The following is a 22,181-nucleotide window of genomic DNA, read 5'->3' on the forward strand; positions in this document are numbered from 1 at the left end:
ATGGGAGGAGCGCAGCTCGGCTCCTCTTGGTATAAGAGGTGTTGAACGTTCAACAAGGGATTTTACACAGCTACTCAGGAGAAACGAGATGATCTGCCCTGGAGCCGCAGCAAAATGCTGGATGGACACCTACTCCTGGGATGGTTATCGTTCACAGTTATAGTGTATCTTCTCACCTTGCCCGGACCGACGGCTGCATATTTCGGGTAAGGACTGACATTCAGTGGAAACCAATGATGCTGTATTCATTGATTTGATTGGTTCCTGGAGTAGGTAACACCTTTTTTGGTCGTCCCTAAGCTATGTGAAAAGTTAATTTAAGATGACGCTATTCAATTTTTCTTACAACAAAACACGTTTGAATATTTTTTGATGAGTTAATTTGCTGTTGTGATTGCATTGGTACCTGTGGGGGGTCCGTGAGGTGTCTTTTCGCGGCGGTTACGCAGCGCACATCTGGTGCAGCAGCAGGTTGTCAGCGCGCGATGTGGCCTCGCCAAAGTTGCTCGAAGTTACATTTTGTGACAAGTAGGGTCAAAAAGTACCTTGGCATGCAGCAGCATCTATTATAGGTAGAGGTACGCATCATCTGAGTAATCTTGGCTTTGGGAGATCACCCAATTCCTTCCCTGACAATTGAGCCACAGCGCCCACTGTAAAGTAACCACCCTGCGTCTGAATGGCAGGTAGCTGGTGACTGTGAGGTGATCACTTTGCTCAAACAACTTGTAAAATCACATCCTGAAAACAGCCGCGGAGCGAAAGGTGAATGTAGTCTATATTATGCCTCAGACTCAACAGCTGGTAACAATAAAGCGATCCGACTGACTGAACTGGTGGCCGAAACGTCTGCTCAGCTTGCACAGAAAATTCCCCCATCTAGCATAAACATCACAGAACTCTCTCAGGGTTTCTCTTTTTTTTTTACATTTCTGCTGCCTCCATCAACTTTGAAAGCACTATGAAATGTGTTGGCAAATTAACCTGACTCTTTCAGCTCTCCACGAAACGTGTAATATTCACATTAATGTTTAATTCATTAAGAGCATTGGAGTGTTGATTTCAAAGACAGTCATTCCCAGGGAACGCCTTGGATTTTTTAGGTGTAGCCCACTATGACCTCCACTTCAGACTGGCTGTTAATGCACTGAACTCCGGTTTGTCTGCTCACATAGACCACACTCCTAGTTTTCTTTTCAGTCTTGGTTAGAGAAGAACTTTTTGCCTGCAGGGAAGCAAAGGTCGTTCAAATGAGGTCAGCATGTCAGGTGGCTGAGAGCAGCCTGGTTTCACCTGGAACTGGATAGTTTTATGTATATAAAAAAAAATCCTCCAAAGGGACACCTTTATCCTTTTGTGTGTGTGTGGAACTAGCAGAAACACATTTCCCTTTAAAACCCATGCAGGTGGATTAAAAGCAGGATCCTGGTGCTTTTAAGTAGCTGTGTTGATGGGTGTTGTTAGTGCTCTCCCTGGCTGCGAGCGGTGCAGACACACACACACACACACAGACAAATGGCTGTAGACTGTGGAGTGATGACACTTGAAGCCTTTCCAGCAGAGTCAAATTTATGGGAGGTATGGGTGTTGTGCAGGATCCAGGAGTGTTAGGTGATCTGGGAACTGTTGTGAATCTGAAAGACAGCACAGTAAGTGTCCCCTAAGGGCCTGTTAGACCGATCGACCTTTTTGAAGGCTGGCTACACCATGCCCAATGAGGTTTGTTGGTGTAAAACGTCTTATAGAAAAGAAATGAGTTGACTGAAAAGGAACCGCCAAACTATTTTCAAGATTGAAAAACACTGAGTTAACCATATAGTTGTAACTTACACACAGTTTTTCCACTTCTCTGGGTAAATGTTCACTTGGGTGTTGGCATGCCTCTGAGTGATGCAAACATGCTGTATGAGACTTGCAATAGCCCTGCATGATGGAAAAATCTCAGCCCTTCTCAGTGTAATATAGCCATACAATGCTCAGGCACATATCAAACACTTTGGTTTCAGCTCTGAAGTTGCATTAGAAGGACAAATGTAACCCAGCCCGCACTCTATTTCTCCGTGCAGCAGTGTCGCCCTTTGCAGGCAAAATGTAGTAAACTTGACTTGCCAAATTGGCACTCATATGAGCCTTAATGGTCCTAATAGTAATGCATATTTACTTATTCAGTTAGCACTTGTTTTCACTTCTCTCTGTCAGTCTGTTCTCGTTTTGTGGCTTGCACAGCGAGAGGGAGACATGTGGAATTACAATACTCCAGATTTATTATTCCTTGGCCAGTTGAGGAGGGAATATGAATGAGTGTCGGTGAATGATTTAGCCCTGCAGCCGAGGAACACGAAACAGACTCAAAGAGCCTGCACAGGTGACACAAATACAAAATGTGACCGCCCCGTGGCCAACTTCCCAGAAACTGGACACCGGTGACACTCGGGCACAGTCCTGACTGCGGGACACACTCACACAAACCTGTGCAAATAAATATTCCACGAGCACGAGGCATCCCAGGGCCTCTTGAGTACTGATTTACTCAAAATAGAGGGTCAATGTTGCATACCCAATTTCCAGAGTGCGGTGGAGCGTAAGTGTAACATAAACACAATCTCTCCTACCCATAGTCTGCGCAGTCGAGGGCGGGGTGGGATTCCTGGCGTATTCAAGCACCCGCTTAAATTGTCATCCTTTGCCACAAGAATGTGAGCGCTCATTTTCTCTCCCTCAGCCTGTTGTGGCAGGTGCTGGTTCTGCTAAATCCGTTATCAACAGAGCTAAAAATCAGAGAAACTGTCTTATTTTTCCCTGCTTCGCTTAATAGTTAACTGCCTCCTGATGAGATGTTGTATAAACCGTCAGAGGAGGAAGTGATTAGCTTGCTCGTTTGACCCTGTCAGCACTCAGAGCACCCTCAGAGATGACTCTGTTGATTTAAATTTGAGTTCTGGTGAAAGGCAAGTCCTTCTGTGGTCTTGTAAACTGAATGCAAGTTCTAACACTGAGTCAAAGTTTGTTTTTATTGAGTTCATGTGCGACACATACAGGAAGGCTGCCCAAAGTCATGCAACTTAGATTGACCAAATCACTAAGGCGACCGCATCATCCGGAAGAAGCAAATATAGTGGTTGCTGTTTAATTACTGCAATATCCTTAAACTTCACTCAGCATTCTGGTCCTGAGGCCGAGCTGGTGCCCTATCGGATGGTATAATTGTTTGCACGACTCCATTAAGGGAGGAAGTCGGCCAAAAACAACAGGATAACAAATGAGATGTGTGTAAGTGTACAGAGGAGGGATTTTTCAGTGAGCAGTTGTAACAGCTTTTCACCACTCTGCTAAAGTAAAGTAGCTCCTGTTGAATATCAAATGGGATCATGTTTTAAAGTTTACTGGAGCCTCATTACTTTCAGCACAGCAGAGAAATGTTACAAGTTGTTTTTTAAGCACGCTCCGTGTAAACATTTCCTCTGGTTCCCTCCTCTCTCTCCCCTCCTGTCTGCCTCATGTGCGTGCCGGCATCTCTGCGGCGGTTTGTGGGGTGCTGCTGGGTGATTACCACTCATTAGGAGTAGCAGAGTTAGTGTGGGCTCAGGCTGCTGTTGACTGGCAGACAGTGGTGGCGGGCGTCTCATTACTGGGCCTTAAGGACTGATTAGTCCTGATGGGCAGCAGGGTGGGGAGCACCGTTGATAGAGGGATTTCCCAACTTCATAGGATATCCTGTGGCTATAGCCACGCCTCAAAGGGTATCGCTTTACTGTGAGCCAAGTAGATAGGATTCTCTCAGCACAGGCGCTGTGACCGTGTACCATGATGAGATCACGCAGACCTGCAGGCTTAGATAACATACCGCACAGGCTCTGTGAAGAGAGAGCTTTGTTTTCTTTATATTTCTGTTTGATACATCCGGATTAGAGCTGAGCTGTGCTCTGCTCTAGAACATCCCTGTAGAGGCTTCCATGCTCCTGGATGCCACCGGGGGGCGCAGCACTGTCTGAGAGTACAGGACGCTCCGTGACCTTTCAGTGTAACAGTAGGAGAGTCGGAAATTACTTGTGAAAAAGTAAAAAAAAAAAAAAGAAAATTTAAAGGCAGTCAGGTCTGAGTGAAAATAAAGTAGGAGAGGAATTTTTTTTTTCTTTCATGGGCTTAGTTGTGGTCAACCTGAATGACAAGTTCAAAGTGTCTTTCAACGTCAGCTTACAGAGCAGAAATGCAGCTCCCTGCGCAGAGTACGATGTTTTAGACACAGTTACTGTTTATTTTACAGGTTTAATCATCAAAAAGTGCAGAGAGGGGTACACAAGGAGGTTTCATTTGTGTCTAGGGTTGTCATCGGGTTCATACTGCATAGTAACAAGTTTTTCCAAATATCTGTGAAGATGAAATATTTAGGCAAAGTGTTTGGCAGTTTTACAGCTCTAGTGCCCCAAAGAGCACATCAAAGAAAACGCAGCAAAAACATCTTTGATTTTGAACGGACCGTCCAACAGAGTCAGCTGTGCATTTTATTGGAGAAAGGTTGAAGATATGGGAAGGAAACTCTCGTTGAAGGAAACTCTCATTGAAGGAAACTCTTGTTGGTGAAACATGATGAACTTTGCAGACCGAGCTGGAGACATGGGTAATTTGCAAAACAGGAAAACTAATATAGACTCAAGTATACTTATACATACTTTTAGTGGTCATGAATTGATGAGATGATGCTAGTTAGTGTATAACCACAACGTCCTGTGTTTTCCATTTTTGACCACAGGCATTTTTCTCTGCCCGGTTCCTGGGAATAGAGGAGACCTGGCACTTTACATGTGCCAAGATTAGCCGATTGACAAGCCCTTACTTTAGAAATGCACTGATATTCTCCAGAAGCCTAATGTCTAACTTTATCTTTTTCTTGTGTCAGATTCCATGATTTGAAACCAGTCTTTTTGTAGCCGCCTAGATAAAATCTTCGTTTTTAATCCCCTGCACCTGTTTGCAGAGATTTATAATTTCATAAAGGATGAAAGCGAGTTGACCATGCCTTTTAAAAACTGCAGGGTTCGACTTTTACTGCACTTTATCAGGATGATCATCTTGCATAAACACACTCCTATAGAAGCCTGACCCGGCATGCACTCCCTCAAATACCCAAGGTTGCCAAATGGGTATTTTTGCATAGACTCAAGTTAGCCCATCAAAGACATATTTTCATCCATAAAGTTTGAGCTTTACTTTGAGAATGGACACAGTCAGACGTACACAGACATGAATGGGCCTGGGCATGGCAAATGTTCTCTGCTGCAATTAACCCTGGAGGAGTTTGTGTTTCGGGGTTGAAAATGGCCTACTTGCATTACTTTCAACTAGTTACTGCTGCCTTAATCATCAGTCAGTTGTCAAGAGGCCAACTATTTCACTTCAGGCCATGAATAAGGTGTGTTTGTGCTCTAAAGTCATGCCACTGAGGGATATTTGTCAGGTGAGACATGAAAAAAGTATTTACTTGAAATTTATTGAGCCTTTATTTGACACATCAAAGACATGTTGCACTTTTTGATTTTTGCATTTCAGTTCTCCAGGCCTTACAGGAAAAAAGCGTAATCGGTGAGTAGTATCAGAGAGCAAATAACCGCTAATAAACCCGGCCACTTGCAGTTACTGAGGCATGAGCGATTCCAAACAGCTACTGTTTTGTTTTGGATTTTGCGATTTGACTCTGCATGCTCGGTTTATTCTCACAAGTGTTTTTGCCCCGTGTATCAGGAGCAAACAAAACCTGGCCTTTCCAGTCGCTGCACAATTTCCAATATCTGCTTTACAGAATTACCCCAAGTTTAGAGTCTAAGTGTTTTGCTCCTCTCACCAAACAGCCGCAGTCTGGGTCTTGTGTCAGCATGTGCGAACCGGCGCGAGCCGCGTACAGTATGTGTGCCTGAACGTGTTTGGTACAGGGTTGCTCAGTGCCATGGTGTAGGCTAGAACAGGGGAGTCATGTGGACACTGCTGCGCGCCCAATCTGTGCCAGTCACACAGTGACTATAACTGAGCTGCTGACCTTAGAAGCCTTGAGTTCTCACATAGCAGTTAAACCTCTTACCATGCCCCACACTCCCATTCCCAAACCGGCCGTCCTGCAGTCCCACCGCTCAGCTACCACCAGCGCTCGCATGCACGGCTGTGGATTAAAAAATTAGGCTGAAGTGTAACTTTTCCCTCTTTTCTTTGAGAGTAGAAAAAGAGCGATGTTTATGTAGTGGAAAAAAAAATGAGTCAGAGCACATTGACTTAAAAGAAAATATGCCAAATACATCAGTCATACACATTCAAAATCTCAAGAGAGGACATGAACAGGAACTTGACCTGATCAGTCAATTAGAGGGAGTAGTCTGACATGGCCTGTGTGGGTTGTAAATGACCAGAAGGGACAGCAGATGATATAACATTGGGTCATTTCCTGTTAAGTCATGCAAGATAGCAAACTTTCCCCTCTCACATTGTGAATAGCATGTGCTTCTAGATGTTGCATGAAATCCCCACTATGCAGAAAGGCTCATTACTCAACCAGTAATGACTTAGTAAGTCTCAGGCCCTGCAGGGCTGCTTTGTTTTCAAAGTCGTTTTGTCATGTTACTGTACTGTGTCAGTCACAGCTTGTTAGGAGTAGTCACAACACCCATTGCTTTCAACCGCTAACTAATCTTATCTTAGCCTTGTACATAATGCTTTACTCTTTCCCCTATTTTCTGGTTTTAATGGATCCGGGAGTGAGCGCTGTCACCATGGCTGTCAAGGAGAAAATGTCTGATTTCGGAGCAGGTTTTGGACTCTTTTTGGAGAGGCGACAATAGCTGGAGACTCTGTGTACCAGAGAGTCATTCAACCCTGATTCATGATTTCTTCAATTATACACATTTGAGCTGTGCAGCACATTGTCAGCCACAGTTAGAGTGGGCCAGAGGGAAAACACCACACACACACTCTCATTCCTACAACCTCTGGCATGGCTCGGGCTGTGATACACCAGATGGGACTTGGGCAGGGTGGTCTGAAGTTCATCCAACATTTCTGAGAAAAGCCACTTCCTCCCCCCCCCCAAAAAAGAAGCATTTTGCACACAGCAAAGGCAAAAGGAAAAAATAAATTAAAAAGCAGGAGATCAGCCTTGGCAAGCTTAAAAACTGATGATTTCTAAGACATACACAGATGAATCTCAGGTGAGCATGGTAGTTTATCTTCCTGACATTTCTAGGACACATGTTTATGTCTGTCATTGTCTCACGTCGGTCACAGTCACAGACAGCAGTGGTTTTGTCTTGCAAATGTTTTGTTTTCAGCCAACAGCTGGGCAGAATGATTGACGTATGTTTAAAGCAATTGACCAGTGGGAATAGAGGAAGGTCGGTCTTAGAAGAAGAGGAAAAGCAGGAGATGAAGAGGAAAAGGAGGAGGAGGAAGGAGGGTACATTGTGATCTAGGAGACACCAGACCACACAACCTGCAAGTCCAGGCTGAGGGGGAAACTCTGGCTTTTGTGCTTTTTCTGCCTGGGCGCGTTCAGCTATGACTGACTCTTGTAGGTGTTGACTTTAGTTTAGTGCCCATATGCATGTGCACGTGTGCATGTGCGCAGACCTGTTCATGTAACTACATATACAAACCAGCACCTGTTACTCCAGTGCAGGGGAGAAGGTAAACAGACACTGGCTGAGAGCTGCCAAAACACTTTCTCTACTGTTTTCTTTCTTATCTCCAGATTTGAAAAAAATTGCCCTGTGCTTGAAATGAGTTGGCCTCAGGTTACTTGTAGCCTCAGAATATTACATTGATTTTGTTAGACACACTGTAATGCCAAAGAAGCTTTGAAGCACTGACGCGACTGTCTGACAGACATTATTGTAGGTATTGTTGTTGATGTTTGGAAAAACAAACTCTCTGTTGGCCAAATATGCAGCATGGACCGTTTTTCTAAATGTCGGAGAAGTGTAGGTATTGCTGTACTTCAGTTTCATGTGCTTATAAATGCTGCTCTGACTGTACCTTATGTTTAGTTTTATTACCAATTAACCAATTATTTCACCTTCAGAGTATCCATGAACCCAAGATGACCTCAAATATTTTATTTAAACAAGCCCAACGATGCTTGCTTTACACTGATATGAGAATTTACAAAAGAAAAATGCAACCAGTGATTAACTCGTTTTTTAAGAACTGCATCTAATGTATGTCCAGTTTTCTGTTGACTGCTTTAGCCTGCTGAGATTAATCCATACCACATGTGCTGAGCTGCCATTGTTTATAAATGCTAGTGTGTGAGTATATGAATAACTGCAGCAGTTTCAGAGCTCTGTGTGTTTGTCCCCCTTTAAATAAAGCAGGCATTTCAATAAGGCAGAGAAAGTAATTCAGGCACCATGTTTTCCACTATCTAAGAGTTTAGGTAATATCACACTCCCTTAATTATTTACATACCAAACCTGTGAAGAAAGAGCAGCGTTACCAGCTGAGGGTCACATCAAGGACTGTAATGTAAAGCCAAATGAGGGGTGATGAAGGCGAAGTTTAGTGCTGGTCAATGATTTCCTCCAGGGATCCTCCGTGAGGCTCGGTGGTGTGGAATGAACCGTTTTCACTGAACCCAGCGCGTTGGAGAATGTATATAAAGTAAATGTCACGGCCAATGGGAGGTGCTGACAGGTGGAGAGAAAGGACTAAACAAACTGCAGTGTAACCAAGTGAAAGATGGCGGAGGAGAGTGGGTCAGAGATGTCTGCGAGGAGTGTGTAAAGGCGAGTGTGTGTGAATGGAAAAAAAGCAAAGCTGAGCAAACATCAGCGAGAATCCCACCTCGCGTAGGATAATAATGAGTTTTATACCGTGTGTTGGTGTTATATTCCACGTGTAATTGGTGTTGCTGTGCCAACACCTCCAACAACACCTCAAACAAAAACACCTACACAAAATGGTCCATGATGTGAAAACATGGAGTTACATGTTTCTGAGTTTGTTCTGGTATTTGTGGAGATTCTGTTAAGCAACTGAAATTCTGCTCTTTTGTTGGCTCCTAAAAAGGCAAGCTTTATAAAAAAGTTAAATGCTTTGACTTATGGATTTATAAATGGTTAATACATAAATTATTTATAGACCAGATGTTAGAAAAAAACTGATGTGTTGCTATATTGTCGAATAGTACTTTAAAGGAAAGACTGATTGATACACATTTATACAAAACAAGATTATTCTGGGTACCAATGAGAGTCCAGGGGAAAATTATAAAAGTTGCTCTGATACCAATATCAGTACAGAAATTCTCTGTATAGAGATAAAATGCGATGTTCGGGATTCACAAATACAGCAGTCAATAGAGCGATCCCAAAGCATGAAAAATCAACTTGTTTCTTTTTTCCAAAACAGTAGCCTAAACGGCTAAAAGATATTTATGACCGCCACTAGCAACTTCACTCAAAAGAAACACACAACTGCCTTCAGATAAATGACACTTAATGGTAGCAAAAAACAACAAGTGCAGAGATAGCAAAGAGTAGCAAGCATAAGCAGGAGAGAGGTACAGTGTAGTAATAGCATGTAAAATATGATGAATCAGTATTTTTGTATCACACTTTAAAAGTCTTGTTTGTATAATAATAATAATAATAATAAAGGGTAATAATATGATAAAATCATAGGTTATCATAGAGCTCCCATTTTGCCAAATTGGTAGAACGCTCCATGTACAGATATCAAATCAAAGCTGCTAACGCCCAAATCGACTCTTACCTCCGCAGTTTAGTGCTCGTCATAACTACTCTGTCTTTAAAGTATATCTCTTTCCTCTGTCTCATATAGTCAAAACGGCCCAAACTAAAACACCTTTTAAAGAGTGTTTCTCACACAGGCAACATTAATCAATGTGATGATAACTGATCTATAACTGATCTTGAACTCTTTTGTTAAATTCACTTTTTATAAAGTGTCATTACTACTAAGCTGTCAGTTTTGGTTAGTAGATTTATTCAATTATCTAATATGACATGTGACTGTGTTCTGTTACTCTCAGACGTGATCACAGTTTTGGGGATATAGTCAACAATACTGTCCGTTGGTCTGAGGATTCCAAGTTCAGATTTGTAATGATTTTCCTGATCCAGCCGCTCTTCTGTTTTTCTAATTCTCCTTCTCTCTTGGTGAGTTGAATGAGTTCATTTTTCAGCAGACAGCAGTGTGATATTTTGATTTTTTTTTTTTTGAGGATCATAATATTGGAATGTGTGAGCTTCTGGAGTGACAGCCGAGGTCATCGACCTACATCCAGATAAAATATCTCAAGTTTTCAGCGAATTTTAAATTGTAGAGAATGATTGATGCTGATTTTTCTATCTTGTACACACATGTTAAAAAAGAGGCTATCTGTTAATTGATAGATAATTAACAGACAGAAGCAATGGAATCAGAGCAGAAACATGCACTGGAGTGAGCACAAGCCAGAAGTTTCTTCACGTGAAGTGTTTCTCCGCTTGAATCCCATCCCACCCCTCCTCACTCTGACCTGCGGCTGTCTGTCTCTGAAACTTGCTAGAAAAATGCCTTTGTGTAAAAAAAGCAAGAAAAAAAAAAAAGCGACCTAGACAGTAATGCTGAGATCAGTGTCATGTCATCTTTGGCCTCCCTCCAGCACCGCTCAGACCCTCTTTGTGTCTCAGTCAGGCAGACGTCACACACACAGTTGAGGCCTGTCACTCTGATGCTCTGGCAGGAATGGGGGCTTCTGGGGGATTTGACGCTGATACGTGTTACTGTGCATGTCTGCGGGAGGAATGTGCACGTCAAGTTGCTGGTATAGAGTAGATTCAAATGACCCTTTCTTAAAATGATCTCTTTGCAAAGCTTTGTGTAGCACACATTTAGACTACTACTGTCTTTTGTAGTAGTTGTAGAATGCTTCCTGGTGATGTGTTAATTCAATCTATAAAGTCAATCTTTTTTTTTTAATGGTGCTAAATGTCAAGCACATTTTTTGCTGTTGACATTTTACGTAGAGAGCCGTTCCTGTACTCTTTGTTAAATTATGCATGGAGACCAAACATTTACTCACAAATAAGCAAGCACATAGCAACCGGTAAAGGTAAAACTTAATCTTGACAGGCGGAAACCTCGAGCAGAACCAGACTGATTTGTGAAAAGCGATGTGCCGTGACTGGATGGGTTGTGAAAGTGAGCTAGAGTGCGAGACTGAAAGATAAAATTTGAAATATATCCCCATCCAAATGGACTCAGGCAGGTATTCCACATGGCGTCATAATTCAACGTCTGACTGCTTGCTTGCCATAGAAATGTTGTGAAACGATTGTCAGTCAGATGTCAGCTGTCACATACGAGTCAGCTGAATGACTTTGTTTTGGCACGGGCAATGTAGTTCTCATTTGTTAACAGATTGTATTTTAATGAAACATGACAAGAATCAGAGAAAAATCTCACAGACAGACACACTTCTGGTGCACTGTTTCGTTGCTCTGTTTGCCTCAAACCATGCATTTTTGTTCTTAAGTGTGTTCAGAGAGCGATCTCTGTCAAGACACAGCTTGCCAGGTTTCCATTTCCAAAATCATAGCTGTCAGACAAGTTAAGGAAAGGCACACAAGCTTTGTAACAGAGAAACCATTTGACCCAATCTGTAAACAAATCCTGATGCCTCCTTATTTTATTCTACTGCTCAGGCTGTGTATGCACCTTAAAGACAATATCATGACGCAAATGCACACTATTACGTCCACTGGTATGAAAGTAAGGTCTCGAGGAAAATCATTTCAATCAGTTGCTAGATTTAAGAAAAAATGTGTTGTGGAGGAACTGCTTTGACCTTCTGATAGAGTCTGATGTTAAATGTGTGGCAACAAAAACTTCTCTGGAAATCAGTAATGAAGGTAAAAATGTAAGTAAAGAGATCACCAACCAACACATCTGGTTAGTTAATAAACCAATGTGGACACTGAGCAAGATATTTGAAACAAAAATATTGTGAAATCGGCACACCGGTGGAGGAGTGGTTGGCTGTGTGCCCCATGTACAGAGGCTGAAGTCCTTGAAGCGGGCAGCCCGGGTTCAAATCTGACCTGTGGCTACTTTGCCGCATGTCATACTCACTCTCTCGCCCTGATTTCCAACTCTATCAAGTGTCCTGTCTCTCAAATAAAGGCACAAAAAGCATTGAAAATACATCTTAGAAATGAAAATAAATAGTGAAATCATTTCACACTTTTTTCTTTATATAACTATTTGTTAGGTTTCCAGTTTGATTTGGTTATTCTCCCAGTATTATTGTTGGATTTGATTTTTATTTATATGGCTTTCTGTACACTTCTTCCAAGCAGATGGAGGGATTTTTTTAAAACACATTTTTTTCATCTTCAAAAATGTTAAAAAGTAGATTGGTTATAAACATTTACAAAGAAAGTTAGAATAGAGGACAAAAATTCGATATCATGAACAATCCCTTATTTTGGAACAGCATGTGTTAGTGAGTCCAGGAATAACTTTATAGTTTGAGACATTCACACAAAATTGACAATTTGTAATCCATGTTTTCAACTGATGTTTTGGTGAAAGTTGGAGTTCAGCACATTATCAATCTAACATTTGACAAGGAGTCATCACACGCACAGAAGTCTGTCTGAAAGGCACACTCGCCTGAGGACCCGTGCTTTTGTGACTTCTGTAAATCCGTTCATTCTTCAGTTTCACTTTAAGGGTGTCAGGGAGGCCAGAAAATTCCACATAATGAACAACTACGGTGCCAATCCTGTCAGTTGGTGTGACCAAAATGGTCACAGTCTGAAAGTCATGTCCCCTGTGTGTGTTTATGAAAATAATGCTCTGCTTTCCCCGTCACAACCTCAGAACGCTGGTCGTTGGTTTCACCAGCTATGTGGCAGTCGTCGCTCTGTGTGTTTTATATATGCTTCCCTTAAATAAACTGAGGAGAGGAGAGCCAGTCTACCACATGTTCTGCATACCATGTTTAGACCTGATTCTTCTGCTTCTTCTGCGTCGGATGGACTGCAGCTTTTATGTCCTGAATACTTGACTTTTGGGGATTCTGTAATGCGTGTGTAAATCCTGGTGTGTGATCATGTTTAATCTATACACATCTGCTGTGAATGACATCCCTTTCTTCAGTCTAAGATATAAATATTCAACCAAGTATCCACTGCCTATTTATTTCACAAGCATGTGGTATGACTGTCATGTTTCTGTTTTTTAAAATATGTCAACCAACTGAATGCTTTATGACATATTATTCATCTAAAATGTCTTCAAATTCTGAATACTATAGGATGCCTTAGCTTTGACTTGAATATCATGTTAGGTTTTACTCAGGGACAAAACAGTGATAGGATCTTCTTGTGGAAACAAAGACCTCTTCCCCTCTGCAGAGATTTGCTCTACACACAGCACAGACGCGCCAGTGCGGGAGGTTGATCTCGATCTTCAGCAAATGTTGAATTCCCCTGAACATTAACCACTGAGCAGCTGAATCCATTTGAACATTAACCAAACTTGTGAGCATTAAATGCTCCACCTGGGCTTCCTGTGCTGTTTATGTAGTATATCTTTGCAGCTAGCACTGTTTATTCAAGGTCTGCATCCTGAGTTTATTGGAACCTTTTATCAAGCCGTATCCACTACCTCTCTGAGCATAAACTAACCTGAGTGTGTCTGTGATCTCTCCCTGCAGGTTGACAGGTAATGAGCCGTTGTCTATCCTGCCTCTGAACTCTCTACCAGAGGAGAACGTGGGCAGGGCCCACTACAAGCTGTGCGACCGGTTAAAACTGGAAAAGAAGCAACGCAGAATGTGCAGACGTGACCCGGGCGTGGCTGAGACCCTGAGAGAGGCTATCACCATGAGCGCCTTAGAATGCCAGTATCAATTCCGCTTTGAGAGGTGGAACTGCACCCTAGAGGGGCGCCACCGAGCCAACATACTAAAGAGAGGTAATTGTTGTCTTCTTCTTTTAGTGGCCTGAAAACAGATCTGGTGTCCATTATAGTGTGGTGTTTCTCAAATGTTTTTTTTCTCCAGATTTCCATTCGTCTTTCTCTCTTTTAAATGTCTTTAAAATTCACCATTTTACTGATAAAGTACCTCAGAAAATACAGCATGTCCCAACCTTGTCACACTTATATTTGTGGCTAATATCACCACAAAAAATAGCACAATTCTTGGGGAGGGTTTAAAACAAGAACTTAAATAAATGATTCCTTATATTGGTGGTATGTTGTATGTATCACTTCTCTGTGTTTTCAGCTGTGTTGTTATGATTTTATTTTCTTGATTGTTTTCTCAGACTTTCAATATTGAAAATGACTCAGCACAAACACAAAAAGTAGGGGTGTACAGATTCAACAATCTGCCATGGGGACTGATCTTAGATCAAAGATCCAAGTGCATAGTTCCCCTGAGCCCTGGATCAATAGATGTTTACAACCTATCGGAGTTTTGGGAAGTGACGGCTTTGTGACAAAAACAAAGTTAAACAAGATTGTGTTGCGCAGAGCGAATGTCAATCAGGACTTACGCCTAAATGTCACAAGCAATAAGAGAAATAAGGAATGGAGACAAAATCATATCTTGAAGTGTTTACATTATTACTTTACCAAAACAGCATTGCTCTGCTATCTAACCAGACACACAGACCTCTATCAAAGTGCTTTTTAGCCCATCTCCTATAATAGTTCAATTGGGTTTAACTTTTGCATCCTATACATTATGTCAGAATATTTGTTTGTGCGGACCTGTTAACACTGCTACAGTGTATATAACTCAATGATGAGGACAACTGAAATATACAGTGTGTGTATTGTCTTCACTGTGCTTCAAATAGAAGATGAGCACATTTTTAAACCTGTTGTTTCGTTCTCCATTGTGTGTTTGCAGGATTTAAAGAGACAGCCTTCTTGTATGCCATCTCCTCAGCGGGCCTGACTCATGCGCTAGCAAAAGCGTGCAGCGCAGGACGCATGGAGCGCTGCACGTGTGACGAGGCCCCCGACCTGGAGAATCGAAAGGCGTGGCAGTGGGGGGGCTGTGGAGATAACCTCAAATACGCCAACAAGTTTGTTAAGGACTTCCTGGGCAAACGCTCCAACAAGGACCTGCGGGCACGCGTCGACATGCACAACACAAATGTGGGCATGAAGGTAAGTGTGCAGAAGGAGAAGATCATGATGCTAATGTATAATGTGTAGTGAGCGAGTCGTTATCTCAGGATGGAACCCTGACAGGGTGAGCAGGACCCTGATGTGAAGCGGGGTCTTAACTCTGCGATAACAACACTGCTCAATATACATTACCCCCCTTGTTACAGCGCTACTAACCAGAGAAATCAATACTGTGACACTGGTTTAATGATTTCAAAATGATTAGTTTCTCAAGCTAAAAAATTGTCTGTTGGAATCCAGAGTTAAAAAAGCGTCCATAGCAATGGTTAACTCTGTAACTTTCTTACAACGAGATAACCTAGCTTTCATTTCTCACACGAAACTAACATTTGCACTGACGGTGAAGTGAGACTTTTTGCTTTTTAGTTGCTAAAGCTCCGTTAGATATCTGAATGAGCAGGTGTTTGGTAGCACATCTGCAATCATGACTTTATAAAGTGATAATCATAGACTACATGGACTGACGTCACACTGAAGCCGAAGCCAACTTTTATAGCCCATCGATGGCCGTGGCAATGGGAAATGCTGACTCAAACTAGGTTTTGGTCAACCTAGTAACAGAGAAAGACCTGGGGCTGATGACGGCCTCAAGCCTTCTGACCCCTCATTGTGGATAACTCTTATCCTTGTAAAATCAAAGTGGATGAGTTCCAAAACATTCACCTGTGTGGATGCAAGTTTTATTTACATTGAAAATGTGTCATTTTGGTGTAAGAGCTTAAGGTGCTCATTTGTCAATTTAAGGTTTTCTGTCTCGGATAAGCTGGTCCACTTCTCTGATCTTTGCTTTGGCATCATTTAGCAATTGTAAGTAGTGAGTGAAAATGTTTTTCTTTTCCTTTGGAGTAAGTTTAATGGGGAAATAAAAAAAAAAAGAAGTGAATGGTCTTTATCTATTAAGCCAAAGCAAACTCAAGGTCTGAAATCTGCAGCATTTACTAAGCTTTTCTCAAGTTGCAGCTTTTCCCATTTTGGGTTCAAAATGAGTTATAGCAGAGGCACGCTTCCCAAATGTTCGCAGACACAGAACTCTCCCAAAAGAGCAACTCAGGCTCTCTCTCCTCAGCTTGGCTCTCTGAAATGAAGTCTCTCAGGAGATTGTGTTTGTGATAAAAGATTTACAACATTGTTTTTGCTCAATTTGTGAATCTTGCATGTAGCGAGGTGTACCGCATTCGCTCACATTTAATTCCCACACTGCGAAAAAAAAACTGGAATGTGCTAGCCTCTGCAGCCCCCCGACATTTTAAAGCTGACCTATCAAATTTTCTTGACCTGCTGGTGTGATGAATATGCACTTCCTGCCCCCCCCCCCCCCCCCCCCCCCCCCCCCCCCCCACCTCACCGATCTCTTTCACAGTCTGAGAAAATATCTGTACACACTATCCAAACCCCGTCTGAAGACAATGTGTTATTGTCATTGATATTCGCACACACTCCTTTCACTTTGTGGTTGATGAGAATAGAGGATAGTGCTCAGTGTCTACATATTTAAGTCTACTTTTTTTTCTATGGCTGTCTGAGCTGACAGTGTTTTTCAGAATACTTAAAACACCCCTCACTTATTTTAAGGATAGTTATTGAGCTTAATCAAAATGTCATAACAAAACCTTCATCCCACAAACTACCAGCTAATCATCAAAAGACCGAGACAAAGTGTTCTATTGCTGTTCTCGAGAACTATGTTGATACTAAGTGAAGATTCCCGTTCATTATGAAATCAAAAAGAGCATCAAACGTTATAATTTGACTTTACATTCCTCCCAAAACCACTGCACTCAACTTGAATGATCTAACAATAAGTGTGTTAGGGTAATTAGGCTCTTTGAAATAGTGCTTACCAAACAAAGCCACATAGCAATCATTACATTCCTGTAATGTTTTGCTTCAAGTTAACAGTGTTTCCTCGTTTCTCAATCAGGTAATAAAGGCTGGAGTGGAGACCACCTGCAAGTGCCATGGCGTTTCTGGTTCCTGCACTGTCCAGACCTGCTGGAGGCAGCTCCAGCCCTTCCATGAGATCGGCAAGCAGCTGAAGCAGCGCTATGAGACCTCCATCAAGGTCGGAAGCTCCACCAATGAGGCCACGGGGGAGGGAGAGATCTCCACTGGACGCGGCCAGCAGCAGCAGCAGCAGCAGCAGCAGCAGCAGCAGCAGCAGCCTCCACAACAGCCTCCGCCTGGCCTGAACGATCAGATCCCTCGCACTATGGACCTTCTCCACATCGAGGACTCACCCAGTTTCTGTAGACCCAGCAAGTACTCGTCAGGCACAGCAGCCCGCAAGTGTTACAAAGACAAGAACTGCGACGCTATCTGCTGCGGACGAGGCCATAACACGCAAAGTCGGGAGGTGACACGGCCCTGCCAGTGCCAGGTGCGCTGGTGCTGCTACGTCGAGTGCAAGCAGTGCACACAGAGGGAAGAGGTCTACACCTGCAAAGGGTAAACCGGTCACCTGTCAGCCTGCCTGATCAGTGGAGCAATTCAAATATGGCTGTTGCTCAGAGGAGTGGTTGATTTGTTCTCAAACTCGGTTCTGCTTCAGCTGTCAGAACAGCCTTCTGCAAACAAAAGAGGAGCACGCTGATGGAGAAGCAATAAGCACTTTGAGGGATTTTTGTGGGCTGGGTGTCAGACGTCCTGTGGCCCCCGTGTCTGCGGGTGTGCAGTTAAAACAAAATCTCAGACAACTGGGTCGACATCTCAAGCTTCTTCTTTTTAAAAAAAAAAAAAAAATCACAGTTGTGCCTTGAACAGAGAAGCTTTTACTTCCCTAATGAAAAATCAAGTTGCATCACACAAAAAAAATGCGATCAGCGTCAAGTTGATGGAGATCAAAGACAAAACCGGTCACACCAACAGACTGGTTTCTGGGGCCTTGCCCGAAAGAAGAATGGTTTGTGTGTGTGTGTTCGTCTATTTCTACATGTGTGTGTTTGTATGTGAGCACAATAGAGTGAGGGGGAACGGGGGTTGACTGACGACTTTTATGCAATGAAATCCATATTCAGAGACTGCTAAAAAGAAAACAAAGACAGGGTGTAAGATTTACTTTACACGCACATTTTTACACTCACACAAGTTGTGTGTTTGCATATATATATGTAAATAAATTCAGGTATATTGTAATGATATTATACAAGCCACTTATCTAACTATGTTAAAACAAACCACTAATCACACAAATATGTTTTGTGTGCTCTCGCTCATCTTTCTTCTTGATACATGTCGACAAGGCCCTTTGGAAAGCAGCGCTCTTGTGTCACTTGCTGTGGATAATTTATAGATCCTTTGGGACTACTCCTTCACAGGGAGAAAAAAAGATCACACTTTTCTTTTCTTGTTATAATATAATATAATATGAAGCTGTTAGTGAATGCATTAACGGTTAAATGAAACCAGTCAGTTTAGGCTATTCTCGGCCTTGAGCGAACCAGTGTTCAGGGAATAACTTAAACCACTATTAACTTTTTTTTGGCAGTAAAGGAGTTAAAGAGTGCAAATACAAATGATAACCAAGTTGTAGATGACAGTTGCCTTGTTATAACAGCCAAGATTATAGCAGCAGGTGATCACTTGACCAGCCAATGGTCCACCTGTAACTCAAAGCAGAAGTTGTGGAGAACTTTAGTCTACTTTTTATTTTATTTTATTTTACTTCAAATACTTTGAAGATGTAAAGAAAAACTGTGGAGAACTGGAGGAATGTAGCCCCCTACTAGTTCACATCCGTCTTTCCTCTTCAGCTGCCACAATTTGATTGAGCCATATTCAACACACGCAGACATGCAGCATGTACAGCAGGAGCTGCATCGCTCTGAATAAACAGTACGGGGGCAACCGAGACAGAACTCTAACTTGACGTGTCTGCAGAGTTACTCAAGTGAAGATGAATGCATACGTCTCATAGCTAATATAAATATATTTTATAGGACTAATATTTGTGTAATGTTCAGGCAAATTGATGACTGAATGCAAACATTGGGGTTTTGGCAGATCATTTGTCTTCATTCAGAAGTCAGCAAAGTTGTTATAACACATGACTGCGTATTGTTGCCTGGGACACATTGACTCATTTAACACAATGCAGAATGGTGAACCTTCCCATGCCAATACAATGACAGTTTAAAGGAATAGTTCAACATTTTGGGAAATGCTCACTTTTTTTTTTTTCTTTTTTTTTTTTTTTTACAGAGGTTTATTATGATGCCAACATCAAGACTGTTAAGTAAAAGATGAACTTACCAAAAAGAAACATTTTTTGGTTGTGTTTTATTGCAAAGCCATGCTTATTGGTTGGCTATAGTTGCAAATGAGCTGGACTGATACTCTAACCCCCACCAACAAAGCCAACGTTGGACAGAGCCTGGACACCTGTATCCACCTGTTCCCTCCTTTATGTCAAACTAAGCTAAGCTAACTAGCAGGCTAAAACATCTGACACATCTTCACCAGACATATGAAGAGTTCATTTGCAAAAACAGATAAAAACCCATTCTGAAAAACAGTGCCCTGAAAGTTTTGATTAGCATTTTAAATAGAGCTGTTATGTGATCCAAAACCTTTTCTGGTGCACATACCCAATGCAGTCTATGGGGAACTCGGTTAAAGCCTCACACCTTCAGTCTGAATGATATTACCTGAAATAAACAATAAATAAATAAACCTTTTAGGACAATTTTTAAAACAGAGTTAACTGCTTTTACAAATGAATTCTTCATATATACTTGTACTCTACCCAATTAGGCCTATATGTTTCCCAAAATGTAGAACCATTGCTTTAACATATAACCATTATTTGTGATGTTTAAGAAATGCCTTTTTACACAAACAATGCAGACAGTAATATTTTATAGTTTTCTCAGCACTTGGCTTCTGAGAACTTTATGTGATATCCTAGAAGATATGCCTTGTTTTAGATGGGTGTGAATTAACTACTGAGTGAGGGACCCAGCTTTGTATTATAGCACCATTTAACGCACTGAAACCCAAAAGCCCTTTAAAGTATTTTAAGATCTGTGTTTATAGAGACAGTGCAGTGCAGAATCTTTCTTTTTGTATTTTGTTTTTGAAGAATTGTAAATAGTAAAGAATAGTTTCTTCTCCTGTGGTATAGAGACAAAAGTGAGGCACATGTTCAACTCTCACAAGAAACAGAAATGGGTTAGCAATAAGTATTGTTAGGTTGAGACGGCACACAGCTGTGGTTACAGATTGTAATCTGCCTTACGGCCCCATGCCAAACATCCTTTAAAAGTGGCTTTTACCTTTACAGGCGGGTTAGTCTTTAAAGATGATTATCACAATATTCAGAAATAAACCACCGCCCTCGGCAGGCATATCATGCCTTTGGATGAGAGCCTTGCATGGGTTATTTGTCCCGAGGAGATGAATTCCAAGCATTTTGATATGAGATGGCATGCCAAATAAAGACTGGTCAAAACATATACATAGAACTTTGCACGCTACATGGAAACCATAATAGCATGCTGAGATTTGAGGCATAAATGCCTGCTTCCCACAACTTTCTGTGTGTGTGTGCAAACTTCACACACACACACACACACACACACACACACACACACACACACACACACACACACACACACACACACACACACACACACACACACACACACACACACACACACACACACACACACACACACACACACACACACACACACACACACACACACACACACACACACACACACACACACACACACTCCTGAGGTTCTCCCGTATTGAACGGATTCAAAACAGGCATGACGGGAATACCAACATCACACCAAGTACTTTTTTGTTTGTTTATAGATTGTACGTAGGCCTAGAAATTCCTCCCCTGCAAGTGGAGCATGAGGCAGCAGCCAGTCAGATTTTCATATTCTCCAATACAAAACTCTGCACTGTTTAGCCACCAGTGGATCATGTACAAAATTCTGTTTTTTAGAGAGAAAAAAGAAAATATAAATTATTTTAAATATATTATGAGCATGTGTTTAGTGTAAATAACGTCAAAGTCTAAATTGATTTTATATCCTGTATTTTTTACTCATTTTTCTTTTGGTTATTTGTTCCTCTTTTGGGGTGGAGGCTTCGAGAAGCAGCGTATACTTTCAACATATTTCAGTTCATATCTCATCATTTGCTGGTATCTAAGCACTAACACATCTTCACTAATTTAGAATCAACTCATGTTTAGCTGTCTCTTATTCCTGTGCACAATCATGACCCTTGTTTAAGCATTCAAACACAATCACAGTCATCAACAGTTTATTTTTTATAGGATTTGATCTGTTTTTATAATCAAGCATTTTGTGAAAAGACTTTATCATGTTGGTTTCACCATAAGATGCCTTATGAACTCATGATTGCATCGGTGTGGACTAGTTTATACTCACCTTTGGATCACTTTACATGTACCTTTGGTTAGGATTTGTGCTGTGCTTGTAAAACAAAGATAAAACACACAAACCATGTTTTGCCATTTGTGATGATACAACACAAAGCTTTGTACATGTTCACTTATTCATGTCTTATGGGAACCCTAAATTATTTTCCTCTACCTCATGTGTATAGCTTGTAGGTATAAACAGATCACAAATGACTGGTAAGAATGTATTTAAGTTATTTAACATCTTTGTATAACAAAGGCGAAAAAAATCTGAAATAAATGAATTTTTAAATTATTCGATGTGTGCTTTCATTCTTTTTTTTGTAGACACTGTGTATTTATTTAATCAATCAAAAGAAGATTGAAATCAAAAAAAGATTATCCTTTAAAATTGACCACGTTGGGTATGAGATTTTGGAAGGGCACAGTTACATGAACGGCTAAAGCAAGCTCATTCTTTAATTTCCACTCTCAGTGGACAATTTGACATGGTCTCAATCTCAAATATGAAGGCTTGCTGCAATTTTTTCTTCAGTTTTATAACCTTATCTACTATAAACCATCAGGATTTGGACTTTGAATCTGACAT

The 22,181-nt window shown here is 41.5% G+C and overlaps 1 protein-coding gene across 1 annotated transcript; it reads left to right on the forward strand.

Annotated features, from left to right (window-relative positions):
- Positions 1 to 21,887, forward strand: wnt9a (wingless-type MMTV integration site family, member 9A). The gene is given in 4 exon segments (XM_061044919.1): positions 1 to 206; positions 13,706 to 13,965; positions 14,909 to 15,171; positions 17,114 to 21,887. Coding segments are annotated over 4 exon segments (1,257 nt in total). The 3' UTR covers positions 17,642 to 21,887.
- Positions 21,888 to 22,181: the final 294 nt, after the last annotated feature.

Source organism: Labrus mixtus, chromosome 8, assembly GCF_963584025.1.
Source record: "Labrus mixtus chromosome 8, fLabMix1.1, whole genome shotgun sequence".
Classification (NCBI taxonomy): Eukaryota; Metazoa; Chordata; class Actinopteri; order Labriformes; family Labridae; genus Labrus; species Labrus mixtus.